Source organism: Narcine bancroftii, chromosome 5 (genome assembly GCF_036971445.1).
Source record: "Narcine bancroftii isolate sNarBan1 chromosome 5, sNarBan1.hap1, whole genome shotgun sequence".
Classification (NCBI taxonomy): Eukaryota; Metazoa; Chordata; class Chondrichthyes; order Torpediniformes; family Narcinidae; genus Narcine; species Narcine bancroftii.
Genome location: NC_091473.1, coordinates 167,468,362 through 167,486,362, shown reverse-complemented (window position 1 = coordinate 167,486,362; position 18,001 = coordinate 167,468,362). Strand labels below are relative to the sequence as shown.

Sequence of the window (18,001 nt, the reverse complement as noted above, 5' to 3'; positions counted from 1 at the left end):
TCACCTCCATGTACACATCCAACCTTCTCTTAAATGACAGAAGGGACCCTCTTTTGGAAGATCATTCCATTCTGCCACCACTCGCTGAGTGAAAAACATCCTCTAGCATTTCTCCGAGTACCCTTAACTCATGCCCTCTTGTTCCAACCTCCCCTGCCCTTAGGGGAAAGAGTCTATGTCTAGTCTAGCTATTCCTTTCATAATTTTAATTACCTCTATAGTATTTAAATGTTTACTTTTTTATTGGATGGTCAAGTTTAATACCACTATCTTATTTGGATACTGAATATAGGTGGTGGTAGGGTAGTGAATGTAGTCGACATGGATTTTAATAAGGAATTTGACTTCATGGTATGCTGATCTAGAAGTGAAGAAGCTTGGGATCCATGTTGAATTACTGGTTTGGATTTGGAATTGGCTGACCCATAGAAAATGGAGGGTAATGATGGAAGGGTGTTTGTTATTTTTTGCTGGAGTTCCATGATCAATAGTATTCTGCAGGGATTGGTGTTAGGATCCCTGTTATTTGTGAGGTATGCAAATTACTTGAATGAAAAAGTAGGTAGGTGAGTTAGTAAGTTTGCAGGCGATGCTAAGGTTAGTGGAGGTGCGGAGAGTGCAGAAGGCGATTAATACAACAGAATTAATAATACAGTATATGGTCAAAGAAACAGCTGATGGAGTTTAATTTGGACAAATGTGGTGTTGCACTTTGAGATTTCAAATATAAAAGGAAAGGATACAGTTAATGGCAGAATGCTTAAAAGCATTGCTGTGCAGAGGGATCTGGGAGACTGGGTCCATAGCTTATTGAAAGTGACCATGCAAGAGGATTAGGGCACTAAAGAAGGCATATGGCATGTTTGCCGTCATTGATCAGGGCATTGAGCCTAAAAGTAATGAGGTCTTGTTGCGGCGATATTAAACTTTAGTTAGACTGCATTTGGAGTACTGTGTGCAATCCTGGTCACCCTATTACAGAAAGGAAGTGGAGGCAATGGTAATGGCACAGAAGAGATTTACCAGGATGTTGCCTGGATTGGAGGATTTGAATTGTGGTGAGAGTTTGGGCAAACTTGGGTTGTTTTCTCTGGAGTGATAGAGCTCAAAGGGACACAGTTTGGAAGTCTGTAAAATTATGAGAGGCACAAGTAGGGTAGATGGTCAGCATCTCTTTCCCAGGGTGAAAATGTCAAATACTAAAGGTTGGGGGGGGGGGTGGGGGTTTACACAGTGGTGGAAGCAAATATGGTATTTTAAGAGGCTTCTAGTTAGATACATGAAGATGCAAGGAATAATGTATCAATGTGCAGGTAGAAGAGATTTTTTAATTGGGCCTCATATGCAATGCAGTCATCATAGGGTCCAATGGGTTATTTCTGTGTTGCTATTCTATGTACTAAGATGTCTCTCCATGTGTTCACATTGCCCTGGATATATTAAACATTTTTGTGTTGTTAGGCATGCTTGAGTTTGTTTCCAATATCCAATTTCAAATCCTATCCAACAATGAACATGTAATTTTGTCACACTTTTACGATTGAAAAATTATTTTCAACGTCAGAATCAGATTTATTGTCATGAACGTGTGTAACAAAATTTGTTGTTTTGCAGTGTGGTGTGGGTCTTTGATTGAGGCTCCCTTCTTGAGACACCGCCTCTAATCAAGGGAGTAAAAACTAATGTCCATGATGGCTCTGGCTGAGTGTACAACCCTCTGTGGCCTTTTACTGTCCCATGCATTGGCACCTCCATACCAGATGAAGATGATGCAACCTGTCAGAATGCTCTCTACTATATACCTGGAGTTTTTACCAAATCTCCACCGACTCCTAACAAAAGATAGCTGTGCTGGAAAGCTTTCTTCATGATTGCACCGGCATGATAGATATCCAGAAATGTAGACACCAGGAATTTTACTCTCCACAGCTGTTCCCTCAATGAGGATTGGTTTGTGTTCTCCTGATTTCCCCTTCCTGAAGTCCACAATCAGTTCCTTAGTTTTGCTCATTTTGAGTGCAAGGCTGTAGTTGTGACACCACTCAACTAGCTAATCCATCTCACTACTGTATGTTTCCTCATTGCCGTCTGTGATTCAGCTGGCAATCGTGGAGTAGATGGCATTTGAATTGTGCCTAGTCAGTCATAGGAGTAGAGCAGTGGACGAAGTGTGTTGATTGTCAGTGGGATTTGTTGTTACCGATTCACACTGGCTGTGGCCTTCCAATGAAGAAGTCAAAGATCCAGTTCCAGAGGGAGGTTCAGAGGCTCAGGTTTTGAAGCTTGCTAACTAGTACTGAGGGGGTGATGGTGTTGAAAGATGAGCTGTAGTCGATGAAACACAGACTAATGTATTTATTGCTGTTGTCCAGCTGATCTAGGAGTGGAGAGCCAGTGAGATTGCATCTGCAGTGGAGCGATTGTGTCCGTAGGCAAATTGCAGTTAACCAAAAGGATTAAGGTTTAGGTCTTTTCTTGGATGCGAGTTAATTCTGATCATCACCAACCTTTTCATTACAGTAGATGTGAGGACTACTGGGCATAGACATTGAGGCAGCTCATTCTGTTCTTCTTGGGCACTGGTATGATTGATGTCATTTTGAAGCAGGTGGGAACCTCTGACTGTAGCAGTGAGAGATTGAACATGTCTGTCAACACTCCAGCTAGTTGGTTGGCACAGATTTTCAGTACACTTCCAGGTACGCCATCAGGACCTGACATCCTGTAAACGTTCACCCACTTGAAAGATACTCTTGACATTGGCCTCTGAGACAGATATCACAGGGTCACCAACTTCTGCAGGAATTCTTATTGGTGCAGTTGAATTCTTCTTTTTAAAGCAAGCATATAAGATGTTCAGCTCATCAGGAAGTGAAGCATCACAGCCATTTATGAAGTTAGATTTTGGTCTGCAGGCCCTGCCTTAGCTGGCAAGGATCTGATTGATTATAAATTTCAAGTTACAATGAATGAGATGAATGCATTTGATGTAATTTCAATAAAATTAAAGAATATTATAGAAATATTCAGCAGGTGAGGCAATACCTTTTGAGGAGGAATGTTGTTATTGTTTCTAAATGAAGGCCTTCCATTATTTCTCATTATGTGGGCCTGACTTCCTGAGATTTGAATACTTACAATATTTTTAATTTCAGATTTCCAACATCTGCTGTACTTTCTTTAGTTAATAGAGAAAAATCATCATCTAGTCTCTAAGGTGTTTTGGATATTTTAGGAGCTTCATAATTTTAAGACCAACTTGCTTTATGAAACTGTGCAGAAAGCACAAGAAGAAGCAAAAAGGCAAAAACATGAACAGCGCATTAACGACCTGGTGAGCAAAGGACATGATATTTCAAATTTACAGAAGAACGTGGAAGGTAAGTAGCAATTTGGCAAATTGAAGTTTTTGATGGTTCTGTGATTACTATAATTTACTAAATAATGTTTCCATTGTTTCTCTTTTGGTTAACTATTTTAAATGATAGGTGCTGTATGTGAGGTGAGCTCCTGTGTGGCACCTAGTAATCTTGCTTGTGACACATTTGGTGAGGAACTGGAACAACATTCAATTACAGAAGAGTCTTCTAGAAAAGACAGAGGTATCCAGACTGGTCAGTAGACTTCTTTAGCAAAATCAAAGAAAACAACGTTGTGTCTATCTGATGGCCATGAAATTTCTCAATAGCAGATTCCTTGAACAGCAATGACTCGATAGAATGATTGTTATAGGCAGCAAATGTCATGATGAAATACAGCATGGAAATGGGGCCTTCAGTTCACTGTCCACACTGACAGACAACCATCATTTCCTCTAATTCCTCATTAATAGTACTGTATTAATCCCATGTTTTATTTTCCTCATCTTCTCACCATCTCTTCCCCACCTCCACACAAACCTTGCCAGCTTCTACAGCTCACCACACACCAGGAGCAATTTACAGTGGCCAATTAACCCACGAAACTGTCCATTGTTGGTGTAGCAACTATTTTCCTTTATAATTGCTTGAAGGAATTAGAATGTTATTGTTGTCTATGACTGGTTCAGTCAAATCCGTACTTGAGTTGAGTTTTCCAGAGTTTATGAAACATTATTAACGTTATTATCAGTTGCGATACATTGTTACAAACCACAAAAACTTTGTTAGACGATTATTAAAACTGTTTAAACGATGGTTAAACATTTAAACGGTCAATAAAAGTTTTTGGAACAAAACTAATTCCTTCCATTTCGTAGAATAAAAAAAATCAAAACTGACTGTTTATCTCAAACATGCAGAGAGAGAGAGAGAGAGAGAGCTGACTCTAACCTTGAAGCAAGATGTGACTAGGAGATGGCATGATCTATGTCAGCTTCTACTAGCTGCTTGCAGACTTTTCTTGCAATTTGGATTTTAACCCTTAACAGTTGGGATGTAGAAGCTTGAGCACTTGGAGGAAACCTGTGCAAGCAACAGGAACAGCATGTAAACTGCACACAGTTGGTACACTTGTCTCCAACACAGTGAGACAGCAGTTCTGCTAGCTAAGCTACATTGCCAAAGTTTGTTCAAGTTGCAGACAAAAGCACAAAGCTGTAAAAAAAAAAAAAAAAAAAAAAAAAAAAAAAAAAAAATCACTTAATGCTCCAAAGTAATAGCACGATGCTGGAGAAACTCAGAAAGTCAAACAGTGTACTTTATAAAGCAAAGCTAAACCAGCGTTTCAGACTTGAGCCCTTAAACATTCTGTAACTCCAGGAAAGTAAATTCAAATGCAAGGTGAACGAATTGCAATTTTATTTGTTTTTCAGAAGGATTTGAGTTGAATGAAAAAGATGAGTGCGGTATGCACAATGCCCAAATTATAGACCTTGGTCAGCTATCTGCTCCATCCGATGCAGCTACAAAATGTAATGGATCCAACAATAAGCACACCAAAAGGAAGTCAAAACCAATGGAAAGGATGCCTGTAACTGGAAAAGAAAATTGTTTACAATCTGATGATTTATCCGAGCAGTGTGCAAGAATGAAGAAAGGAAAAAATGAGAAACGGCCAGAATGGAATACAAACAAGACAAATAAAAAGTACATCCCTGCTTCACAACGATATCCTAAAGGTTTGCAAATGGAGAGAGAAGAGAAAAAAATGAAGAGACAGATGGAGCTTTTGCAACAACTGGAAAAGAATACTCCAAATCAAAGATCTAAGAAAAATCAGACTTCGAAAGAGCTGTCATCAGAGCGACGGTCTTCACCAGTGGTGCCAGCGCAACAAGTGAAAATAGCTAATAGCAAATTAACCCAACCTGTTGAAAAACGAGGGCTATCCCATATCAAGAAGGTAATGTTCTTGCCTTTTTAGCCTGAATTGAAATATGTGCAAAGCAATGGTGGAAAATTTTTGGATGCTTTGTTAGCCCATAATGTGTAAATTAGAGAAGAATTTTCTTGTGATTAATTATAAAAAGCATAAATTGAAGAGCCTTCTAACATTTACCACATTCAGCAGGTACCATCAGGGCAACTATGCAAACTATAATGTTCTTGAGTAGAATCCTTAACGATATTGTGAAATCAAACTTTCAAGATTCGGTTTATTGTCGTAATAAAATCAGTGTCATATTACATGAAATTACCTCTTATGGTCAGAGAAAGAGAAGCAAGAATCTTTCTCCCCACGCCCCCTCACCGAGTCACCGAGTGTTCGTGGATTCACCCCCAGTCCTCCCACATCCAAACGGAGTCCAGTCCAAACCATCAGCAACCCGAGCTCCAGATCTGAACCTCCAATAGGATTAGGAACCCTTCAGTGCTTCAGCACCCTCTCGGATCCCAATTCCAATACCCGGTACCCATTCAGCCAGTTTCGAGCCAATGTCCAGCAGCCTGTAGCATGTGTGGGTTCCTCGCCACCTGTGTAAGTCTTTAGCTGCAGGAACCCTCTCTGGTCCACTGCTGTGGTCACTATCCCGTGATACATGATCAGGCATTTCTGATCTTGTTTAATTTGATGACATTGCTCTGATCAAACATCTTATCATTGCAACCTATCCTTTAATCGTCAATAATAAAATGTTAACTTTGCCATTTTTCTCTGAAATGTTTAACTTATTTGGCGATAATTTTACTTATAGGAGGATCTCAACAAAAGGAGCAACTCCAATAATAAACTACCCGTTGACAAAGATTACAGGTTAGTTGTGCAATCTGAGATTTGAGAATAGTGTTTTCATTGTAATCAGAACACAAATCTATTAATCCAGCTGGGTTGGGAATTTGATGATCCATTTAATCAACTCTCATTAAATTCATTATTTTTCAGTGGCGCAATATTTCCATTGTTCGTAGTAAGTTTCAGGGGACCATGGAAAACAGACCCAGTTAAATGTCAAAGGGTGTGCAGCCTGAAATACAGTATGTTTCCCCAGATCCGAAATTCGGTTAACCGATAAGTTCAATTATCCAAACTTTTTTTTTTATCAGCGGCGACATGATGTCACAAGTTTTTTTTTAAACTCTTTTCACCCAACATACTCATGTGAGGCTCTGATGTGCTATTAGTGCCAGTTTGGTAACAACAGAGCTCAGAACCAGCCAAGAAGACTGCTGCTTAATAGCTGGATGCCAGCTCAGAGAAGCAGGCTAGAATCTCAAGCCATCAGTGAGCGAATGGAGGAAGTTGGTGGGTCATGGACAGCCCATGGGGAGATTGTCCTTGTTTCAGGTAACTCCCTCCCCTCTCACTTTCCATTTCCTTTTTACCCTCCACTGTACTGGGTTCTCCACTGCCCCAGGGTGGTCAAGGAGAGTGACCTTCTGGGCAGGAGTGGGGACCAGGGTAGGGAGGTGTTGGGGATCAGCGACGGCTGATCTTCTGTTTTCTTCCATTAACCGATGCAAATATTCTGCTGATGCTACTGGGCTGCTTAAAGCCATTATTCGTTTATCCGAAAAATCCAGTTAACCAAAAAACATTTGGTCCCAAGTGTTTCAGATATGGGGAAACGTATTGTATTAACTCCACTTATATAACCGTTTACAGCACGGAAACTTTCGAGTCCACGCCGGTTCACTTGAACAACTCCACTAGCTCCCCACTCCCACTCTCTGCCCATTACCCTCCAAACCCCTCACATCCATATACACATCCAACCTTCTCTTAAATGACAGAAGGGACCCTGCCACAACTATCTCTTTTGGAAGTCCATTCCATTTCTGCCACCACTCACTGAGTGAAAAAATATCCTCTAATATTTCTCCTAAAGTTTTGTCCCCTTACCCTTAACTCATGCCCTCTTGTTCCAACCTCCCCTGCCCTCCGGGGAAAGAGACTATTTACGTCTTGTCTATCTATTCTTGGAACTGTCTAATCTAATATTTCCATTTCTTTGTCTTTATTTCAAATTTCTAATATTAGCAGTATTCTCTTTTTTGAAGTAGTATTTTTGTTGAGATATGGATAACAAATTTAATTCCAGGAGCAGCGTAGTATAAAGGATGGTATTTTAAAAGGGGTGCAGAAGCACTGCATTTGGACTGCAAGTATAAAATCACTATTGAAAGTGATAAAGTGATTAATCTGTGCTAATCTGAGCCACAGAGTACAAAAGCAGGCAAGTCATGCTGAATGTTTATAAAACATTGATCTTTAGAGTATATTTAAGTTTAAGCTTAAAAAAGCTCAAAGGTGGTGGGGGGGGGGGGGCTCAGCTTTAACACCATATCACAATTACACAAGTATATTCAGTATTTGCTCATGGAGAACTTGTGGATTGCACACACGCAGTACCAGAGGTTGGGGATGAATCTGGGTCTCTGGAGCTGAGACAGCAGCTCACTCGCTGTCAGAGGGATGTGCAGTGAGATTGACAAGAATGGTCCCAGAAATGGAGAACTATAGTTACATGGAGAGATTAGAGGATTGGGACTCTTTCTGTGGAGGAGAAAATTGAAGAAAGGTCTGGTTGAAGTATACTAAATAATGAGAGATGTGGAAAATATCTCCTTTACAGTTGTGGATCTTCACCCGTTCCAGCACTGAGAAACAAACATTTACAAATGGAGCGAGAGTTTAATTCGGGAGAATGCTGCCAATGGGCTCCACTTGCTCAAGAATCAGAAAATGACAGACTGTCCTCATTCAACTTTGTTCCTTATGTGCGTACAGATGAAGTGTATCATTTGGATCCTGATGCCCCAATGTCAAGGCCTTCAACAGATGACCCACAGTACAAGCGTTGCAGTGGTATTTAAGTAGCTTTTTAATTATAAGCTCATTTATAAAAGTGGTAAATATATAGTATCACTGGTGGTCAACTTAGCACAAATAGTTGCAAAGGAACTAAAAGCCAAGATGGATTCTATTTCTCCATTTGCTTTGCTGGGTTATTTAAGCAAGGATATTAGCCGAGCCTTCAAGGCAATTGAATAAATTCATGGCTCATCTGACCCTTTAGTCTCAGTTGAATGGCTGACATTTGCTCATTGTACCTTGTGTAGTTCAACTACACATGCCTGTTGGCTTAACATATTTCATGACTATGAACAATATGAAAAATTATTCTGTACAGCATTAACTTGTAATTTCCCACACTCAGAACTTGATTTTAAATATTGCTGTGGCTTAGCCCAACCCTTTTACAGCGCCAGCGATTGGGATCGGACTGGATTCTGTAAGGAGTTTGTATGTTCTCCCCATGTCTGCATGGATTTTCTCTCGGGGCTCTAGTTTCCTCCCACTGTTCAAAATATGTACCAGGGTGTAAATTGGGTGGCACGGACTTGTGGGCTGAAATGGCCTATTACTGTTTTAAATGTAAAAATTTAATTTGGACCTTCATTATGTGAATATTGGAGGTTATTGGATAAAGGAGTAAGAAACTACTTTTCAACTAACCATAAGATGTAGCAGAAGTAGGCCATTCAGCCCAGCGAGTTCACTCCACAATTCCATCATGAACTGATCCAATCTCCCATTCAGCCAAGCGAGTCCACTCCACAATTCCATCATGAACTGATCCAATCTCCTATTCAGCCCAGCGAGTCCATTCCACAATCCTGTCATGAACTGATCCAATCTCCCACTCAGCCCCATTCCTCTGCCTTTCCCCATAACCTTTGATACCCTGACTATTTAGATTCCTATCAATCTCTACCTTAAATACTCCCAATGGCCTGGCCTCCACAGCCACATGATAGCAAATCTAGAGGTTCGCCACTCTCTGGCGAAAGAAATTCCTCCACATCTGCTTCAATCCTGAAGTTGTGCCCTCTTGTCCTTGACTCACTTACCAAGGGAAATAATTTTGCTATATCTACTCTGTTAAGGCACTTCAATATTCAAAATGCTTTTTCGAAGTTCCCCCTCATCCTCTGTACTCCCTATGGGTGCAGTCCAAGAGCTGACAATCTCCCAGTATCATTCTAGTAAATCTTCTCTGAACCCTTTTCAATACTAGCACATCTTTTCTCAAAAAAGATACCCAAAGCTATAAAACACTGGTGAGACCTCAGTTGGGGTACTGTGTACAGAGTCTCGACATTACATCCTTGCTCATATATGCTATTCCTCTGGAAACGAATGCCATCATTGCATTCACCATCGACTCAACCTGGAAGTTGACCTTTACGATATCCTGCATGAGGACTTCAAATCTCTTTGCACCGTCAAATTTTGATCTTTCTCCCCATACAAAAGGTAGTCTGCCCTTTTATTCCTTCGTCCAAAGTGCGTGACCGTACACTTTCCAACACAGTATTTCATTGGCCACTTTTTTCCCTATTCTCCTAATCTGTTCCAAGTCTCTCTACAGCTTTGCCATTTCCTCATCCACCTGCTCCCTCCACTTATCTTTGTATACTCTGCAATCTTAAGCCATTAATTTCCAAAACCAACCCCTGCAGAACACCAGTTAACCGGTAGCCAACCAGAATAGAATACCTTTATACACTCTGGTTCTTGTCGATCATCCAATGCTCTGCCCATGCTAGTATCTCTTCTATAATGAGAGGGCTCTCATCTTGTTAAGCAGCCTCATGTGTAGCGCCTTGTCAAAGGACTTTTGGAAAATCCAAGACAGATGCCTTTTATCCAGAATTCTGAAAACCAAACTTCCCAAAAACCGGCACTTTTTTTCAGTAGATTACATCTGCTCATCAAAGATGGAGCTTGGCACTATACTTGACCCAACGCGACCCTAGATTAACTCTTGTGTATACCGTCATGTTCCACTACTTTATAAGCGCCTCGAATTGCCTATGCAGACACCCATCCAGTATTGCGGCACTTTCAGTTGGCCTAGTGTCAACGGCTTTCGTCACTACCCATAATCCCAAATGCAGCAGGGAAACCAAGAAGGGGACCGTTCTCCTGGCACTGATACAGCGGGGGGGAGAGAGAGAGAGAGAGAGAGAGAGAGAGACGGCAGCACTACGCAGTTAGACGACAGGGAGAGACAGCAGTGCAACTTGGGCGGGGGTGGGGGAGAGAGACGCCAGTGCAACTCTGGAGGGTGAAGGGGAGGAGAGATAGCAGCACGACTCGGGCGGGTGGGGGAAGAGAGATGGAAGCGTGACTCGGGCGGGCGGAGGAAGAGAGATGGAAGCGTGACTCGGGCGGGGGGGAAGAGAGATGGAAGCGTGACTCGGGCAGGCGGGGGAAGGGAGATGGAAGCATGACTCGGGTGGGCAACGGGAGAGATGGCAGCATGACCCAGGTGGGTGAGGGGAGGGAGAGAGACAGCAGTGTGACATGGGTGGGCTTAAAGAGACGGAAATCAAAATGATTCCGAAATCCAGAAGATTCTGAACAATGGCAGGTGTCCAGTCCCAGTGATCCCAGATAAAAGGTTAGGCACCTATATACACCATCAACTGCATGTCCTTTGTCTAACCTGCCTCTGGTTTCCTCAAAAATTGCCGTACGTTTGTTAGGCAAGAATTTCCCTTAAGGAAACATACTGACTTTTGCCGATCTTATCATACACCTCCAGGTCTTCCGTAACCTCATCCTTCACAATTGAATCGAAGAGTTTCTCAACCTCTGACATCAGGCCAATAGGTCTATAATTTCCTTTCTGCTGCCTCGCTCCCCTTTTAAACATCAGTGACCTTTGCAATTTTCCAGTCCTCTGGAACCATGCCAAAATCTATTGATTCTTGAAAGATCATTACTCGTGCCTCCACAATCTCTATAGCTGCTTCTTCCAGAACCCAAGGGTGCATTCCATCTGGTTCAGGAGACTTATTTACCTTTAGACTATTCAGCTTCCCAAACACCTTCTCTCTGCTGATCATGTTTGCACTTGCCTCTCTTCCCTGACACTCTTGAAAGTCAGGTATATCGCTAATGACTTCCACAGTGAAGACTGATGCAAAATACCCATTCTGTTCCTCTGCCATCTCCTTGTCTCTCATTATAATTTCTCTAGCATCATTTCTATTGGTCTGATAGCTACTCTCACCTTTTCTTCACTCTTAATATACAATAAAGCTTTTGGTATCCTTTTTGATATTATTTGCAAGCTTCCTTTCAAAGTTCATCTTTTCCTTCTTAGTTGCCTTCTGTAAGCTTTTAAAAGCTTCTCAGTCCTCAATCTTCTCACTAATTTTTGCTTCTTAGCATGCCCTTTACTTTGCTTTTACTTTGCATTTGATTTCTCTTCCCAGTCACAATTGCCATTTTTCCATTCAAATATTTTTTTTTTTGGAATATGCCTGTCCTGCACCTTCCTTATTTCTCACACATATTCAAGTCAAATGGCCAGATCCTCTCTCATACCTCCATAGTTCCCTTTAATTCCACTGGTATACTGACACCTCTTATTTGAGTTTCTCCATCTCGAACTGCAAGGCAAATTAAATCATACAAGGATCACTGCCTCCTCAGGGTTCCCATACCTTTAGCTCCCTTATCAACTCTGGTTCATTACACAATACCAACTCCAAAATTGCCATTTCCCTGTTCGCTCAGCCACAGACTGTTCTAAGAAACCATCCTGAAGGCATTTGATAACTTCCTTCTCTTGGGAAAACCAGATTGGTGCTGGATCCCAATCAACCTGCATATTGAAATACCCAATGACCATTGTAACTTTCCCTTTTTGCATTCCTTCTCTATCTCCCTCTGTAGTTTGTGTGCCACATACTGGCTCCTGTTTGGAGACCTGTAAACAACTTCCATTTGGATCTTTAAAACCTTATAGTTTCTTAATTCTGCCCATGGGGATCCTAGATCCTAGATTTTAACCAGCAGACCCTTGGCCTACCTTCCTGTTCCTCCTTGGACACGCTGTGTATTCACAGATAATTAATTCCCAGCTGTGGTCATCTTTCAACCACGACTAGGGGATGGCCAACTGCATAATGCGCTCATCCTCCTGGCCACTTATACTGCAGGCATTTAAATACAAAACCTTCAGCACTGTTTTCATCACACTTTCAATTTTGTTCCAAAGTGCACCAAGTTAAATTCTTAATATTACAAATGCCCTATTGACCACCTATCCTCCCAATCTCTCCACACCATGCATCTTGTGTATCTTCTGTCCGATTCTCTGACCTCTTATTCTGCTACCTTCCAAACTAGTTTAAACTCTTGCCAACAGCTCTAGCAAACCTGCTTGCCAGGATATTAGTTCCTCTCCCGTTCAGGTGCAACCTTACCTTTTTGTATTGGTCATACTTTCCCCAGAAGAGATCCCAATGATCCACAAATCTGAACCTCTGCCCCAACTCATCTTCCATAACATCTGACTCCTGCTCTGGCACAATCAGCAATCCAGAGATTACCACCCTTGAGGTCATGCTTTTTAGCTTCCTTGCTAACTCCCAATATTTCCTCTTTTAAGACCTCGTCCCTTTTCCTCTTTATGTCATTGGTACCAATGTGGACCATGACATCGGGCTGCTTGCTGTCTAACTAAGAATGCTGCGGACCCTATGCGAGACATTCCTGGCACCTGGGAGGCCACATACCATCCGGAAGTCTTAATCTTGTTCACAGAACTTCCTGTCTGTTCCTCTATCAAATCTCTAATCACTAAAGCTCTCCCCTTATCCCCACTTCCCTTCTGAGCTGAAGGGCTAGACTCTGTGTCAGTAACCTGATCACTATGATTTGTCCCTGGTAGTTTGTACCCACAAGAGTGTCCAAAACAGTTTACTTAATGTTCAGGGGAAAGGCCGCATGGGTGCTCCACCCTTCCCTCTCCTAACAGTCACTGTTACCTGCCTTTTGCCTCTTGGAAGTTATAAGGACTGTCTCCTTGTAACTTCTGTCACCCTCCTCAGCTTTCCAACTTATCTGGAGTTCATCTAGCTCCAGTTCCTAACATGGACTGTAAAGAGCTGCAGCTGAATGCACCTCATGCAGGTGTGTACTGTTAGGTCTGCTTTGTTCATGAATGAGTGAGACAAACACCAGACTGAGTCGAAATCAGGGTTCTTTGTTCTTTATTACCGGATTGTAACACTTGCAACTAAACATGTTAGTCGGAGAATGCATTCTGCCGTTATCAGCAAAATGGTGATTTTTTATACCCTTGGATATGTGCTTAGAACATCATCATATCATTACTTGTCCAATGACTAAAACTGTTGCTATCCTTTCCCTGCTAGCTTCCTGCCTCTCAATCCATCAATGTCTCTCTTATCTTGTAAGTACAAGGATGCATTCACATCTTGTTACAGCCCTGCACATTCCCATCTCATGATGTTTTACCTAACAGGAGTACAAGGACACCTCCCCTTCTTGTTACAGCCCTGCACAGGGTAACTCCTTACACATTCCCATCTCATGATGTTTTACCTTACAGTACACACAATGCTGGAGAAACTCAGCAGGTCAAACAGTGTACATAACCGATGTTTTGGGCTTGAGCCCTTCGACAGGTATGAATAAATGAAGGCCAGAGTCTGAATAAAATGGTGGGGAGTGAGGGGATGAGCACTGTCCCAAAGGCAGGAGGTAATAGGTGGATAAGGGAGGGAGTACACCGCAGCAAGCAGGGGGAGGGAGGAGGGATGGTTTGGTGAATAGAGGGAAGTAGGGTAGAGAACTAAGGAAAAGACATCGAGGAAAGGGAGGGAGAATGGAGGGTAGGTTAGCACAAATCAGAGAAGTCATTGTTAATGCCATCCTGTTGGAGGATGCCCAGATGGAAAATCAAGTGTTGTTCCTCCAATTTACAGGTGGTCTTGGTGGAATAGTATGAGGCCATGACAGACCTGTGAGAATGAGAGTGAGACGCAGAATTTAGTTACAAGGCAGTAGACACGAGTGGCATGTGATTGTTCAATTCTGCGTTCCAATCACATACTCGTGTCTCTCTCCATGGCCTTATGTACTATCCCACCAAGACCAGCCATAAATTAGAGGAGCAACACTTTCTATCTGGGTACTCTTCAACTGGATGGCATTAATATCGACTTCTGTTTCTAATAACCTGCTCTCCATCCCTTCCATTTCCCCATGACTTTCTTTTCCTTGTCTCTCCACCCCCTTCTCTCCCTATTCCACCCCCACCGCGCTACCATTTTGTCCAGACGCCTGCTGACATTTTTCCATACCTTGATGAAGGGCTCAAGCCTGAAACATTGGTTATGTATTTTTATCTTTGCAATATTAAGATCACTATTTGACCTGCTGAATATTTCTAGTATTGTTTTTAACTATTTGTTCCTGATAGTACATCATGATTTCATTGGTCTGCTGAAGCGCTGAGCCCAGCAAACGCTCCTTTTTTAAATTATACCTGACCTATGCGTAACTCTCTCTCCTTACATGAATATGTGTGTTGTTGGTATCACAATCTATTTGAGTGCTAGAGATAAAGAATTTCTAGCCTATGGGTGCAAGATTTTACAGTAAGATCCAACTGCATTATTCAATTTCTCTTATTAATATAAGAGATGTGGATTTGAAACAAAGTTTTTTTGATGGCCAATATTAAATGCATCTGAGTATCAATTCCATTGGCTGCACTGGAACCAAATATGCTATGTGAATTCAAGATTATTGCATGCTATCAGTATGAGCAACCAGTCCATTTTTTACCCCCCCCCCCCACCCGTTTTATTTGGACCATTAACCCACACCTTAATGAGTTCTGCGCATGCCACAATGCTGAACTTTCTTCTGTAGCTTCCATCTCTAGACCTACTTACACGACTGACTCCCCACACCCCCACCCCCAATCCAAGACTTTTCTCCCACACCTCGTCCTGACCAACTATACCACCAAACTCACAGGTCAGTGCATCAGAGCACAACTGCACCAACCTTGTCTATGCTGAAATGCCAGTTTTCAGACACCCCCTTCCACAGGACCCCACCACAGCTCATCAAGCACAGTTTCCAACACCACCACGATCCCCACACTGCCCAGTTCTACCTTTTACCCAAGATGCATAAACCCAACCATCTGGGTAAACCTATTGTTTCTGCTTGCGCTTGCTCTACCAAACTCGACTCATCTTTCCTTACTTAATCTATCTTTTCTCCCCCCCCCCCTTTCCTCACCACAGTCTAGGGCCCCAAACAGGCCTTTCCAGTGAAGCAATACTTCATTTGTGTATCCACTCTGGATGTGGTTTACTGCATATGATGGTCTCTTTGTGGCCTCTACATTAAGCAGACTGGGAGATCACTTCACTGAGCACTTTTGCTCTGTCAGAGCCAGTGACAGGGATATCCCAGTGGCCAACCATTTCAATTCTTTGTCCCACTTACATCTGTCCATGTATTATTCCACCAAGACCAACAAATTGTAGGACCACCATCTGATTTTTCTATCTGGGCACTCTCCAGCTGGGTGGCATTAACGTCAACTTCTTCTGTTTCTAACCTGCTCTCCGTTAGTGCAATGCCTTTACAGCACCAGTATTCAGGACCAGGGTTCAAATCCGCAGTCTGTAAGGAGTTTGCATGTTCTCCCCAAATCTGCCTGGGTTTTACCCAGGAGCTCCAGGTTTTCTCCCACCGTTCAAAATGTACCAGGGGTTGTAGGTCAATTGGGTGTAAATTGGATGGAACAGACTCATCGGCTAAAAGGGCTTTTTACAGTTCGATGTCTAAATTTATACTTTTTTTAAAAAACTCCTTTCTCCCTCCCCTTCCCTCTCCATTCACCTAGCCAACCCTCCTCTCCTTGCTTGCTTGCTGCTGTGCCCTCCCTCCTGCCTTTGGGACCATGCTCCTTTCCCCCCTTACCTTTTTGTTCAGACTCTTGTCAACATTTTTCCATACCTTGATGAAGGAATCAGGCTCAAAATATTGGTTATATATCTTTGCTATTATAAAGGACACTAACCTGCTGAGTTGTGTCAGCATTGTGTTTTTACTCTTTCCTTTATATTTTCAGTTATGGATCACTTGCAACATTGTTTTAACCATCCTAAAGATCCTCTTCTCAACCCCGATCTACTGAGAAACCGGGAACGACAACAGGCTATTCTCAAAGGCCTTTCAGAACTTCGTCAAGTAAGTCTTTGCAAATGTCAACATTTCTTTCCCCAGCATCCAAATAGATAACAACTTGTTTGTTTTTGGTTCTTGCCAAACCAAGCCCATTGAGAAATTCAGCAGAACAATTTCCATCTTGCTCATTCTCTGCTCCCATTCCTAATTACTTCCTTATCCTGATACTCAATGTTTGTATTTCTATTTATTCAAGATGTGTTACCTCCCCTGGTGTCAGTCATCTGGCCCAAAGGATGGCTCTAAGCAGATTATTTTAAAAACTAGAATAATAAAGCAAGAATTTAAAAATAGGTTTGTTTAAGGCAAGTGCTGATAGCATGTATAAAATACTTGTACTTGCTTAAATGTTTGGCTCATGGTCCCATTTGGTGGCTAGAAAAATTGTGTACCTTTAGTGATACGTTGATCTGATGCATTTGATTTAAGATAGTGTGGTAAGCATCTCAAAATTTCACTTACTAATTTACATTTCAACATTAGTAGATGCAATTCTGCAACTCTTAAGTGCTTAATCTTTTTGTTTGTGTCTAGGGTCTCATGCAGAAACAAAGGGAATTGGAAGCAGCCAGTCAGATCCATCAAGATTATCAATCACTAGAACCTTTATGACATTCTTGATCAGTTAAAATTCTGCTCCTCAGCATGCTAAACAATGTATCAAAGTGAATGAAGATTGTTAATCGATAAAATTGTCGATGCACTTAATATTGTACTAGCTACCTGTAGCCTGTTGAAAATTATTGGCTGTTAGGTCAGTTTTCTTTTGATACAGTAGCTGCAAACACTAATTTGACTCTAAAAGAAACTCCTTTTGCCGGGTGGAATATAGATGAAGTGGCAAAGTTGGATTTTGTGAATTAATTATGCACAAAAAACTTTTCAAAGCACACTTGAGCATTTCCTGATGTTCAGGAGTATTTGCTACAATATTTTTGTACAAGAATGATGCTCATTGGCAGGTTACTATAGACTGAACAGAAGTGTAAGCAGCTCCATGGTGCATTTTTGGATGAAGGTGATTGCTGGATTTATTAGGTTCTATTTTTGCCATCCTAGTGAAAGGAACTGAAGTAAACTAAATTGCTCAAATATTTATTTCTCTGTAACTTGGCAATATTGATCACTATCTTGAACTACTGCAGTGCTTTGTTTCTCCCATCCCAAACTGTTAAAAATCTTCCTTCACTCAACACTGGTTTACATTTGTGGAAGTACATTAGCAGGGAAAATTTTATTTCAAATCTGTTGCATAGTAAGTGTCCTGGAAGTGGATTTGAAATCCAGATATTTGCATTTTAAAGGCTTAAATTCCTGTGACTTCTAATGTGAGGAAAAAAACAACATTTTCAACAATTGAGGCTGACTTTAACTACCTGAATTTTTTTTAGTGGTAATGCCAAGTAGGTTTACCAAGTCTTATTTAAAGAACTCCAAATGTCTCATGTGTTTTGTGAGAAGCAAGTTTTTAGCTCTTCAAATAAAGTGCCAATGCTCATTTTACAGGTGTAATTATTATTTGCAACTTCTTCCCCTTCCCTTT

At 41.6% G+C, this 18,001-nt stretch overlaps 2 protein-coding genes across 7 annotated transcripts in view; one reads left to right on the top strand and one right to left on the bottom strand.

Annotated features, from left to right (window-relative positions):
- The window catches only part of ccdc66 (coiled-coil domain containing 66), a 55,195-nt gene extending 37,234 nt beyond the window's left edge, over positions 1-17,961 (top strand). For 2 of the 6 annotated variants that reach the window (XM_069939652.1, XM_069939649.1), the window contains 7 exons: positions 3,236-3,380; positions 3,489-3,614; positions 4,793-5,322; positions 6,116-6,174; positions 7,994-8,226; positions 16,343-16,461; positions 16,993-17,961. In XM_069939652.1, the coding sequence (XP_069795753.1) occupies positions 3,236-3,380; positions 3,489-3,614; positions 4,793-5,322; positions 6,116-6,174; positions 7,994-8,226; positions 16,343-16,461; positions 16,993-17,070 (1,290 nt within the window). In that variant the 3' untranslated portion in view covers positions 17,071-17,961. Of the gene's footprint in view, positions 1-3,235; positions 3,381-3,488; positions 3,615-4,792; positions 5,323-6,115; positions 6,175-7,459; positions 7,589-7,993; positions 8,231-16,342; positions 16,462-16,992 lie in introns of those variants that run through there. The other 4 variants (XM_069939651.1, XM_069939650.1, XM_069939654.1 and 1 more) reach the window with 4 other exon arrangements.
- LOC138764156 (protein TASOR-like) overlaps positions 4,762-18,001 on the bottom strand; it is an 86,326-nt gene continuing 73,086 nt past the window's right edge. The window contains exon 24 of the transcript XR_011358006.1: positions 4,762-4,954. The gene's annotated coding sequence lies outside the window, so the exon portion shown is untranslated. The remainder of the gene's footprint in view (positions 4,955-18,001) is intronic.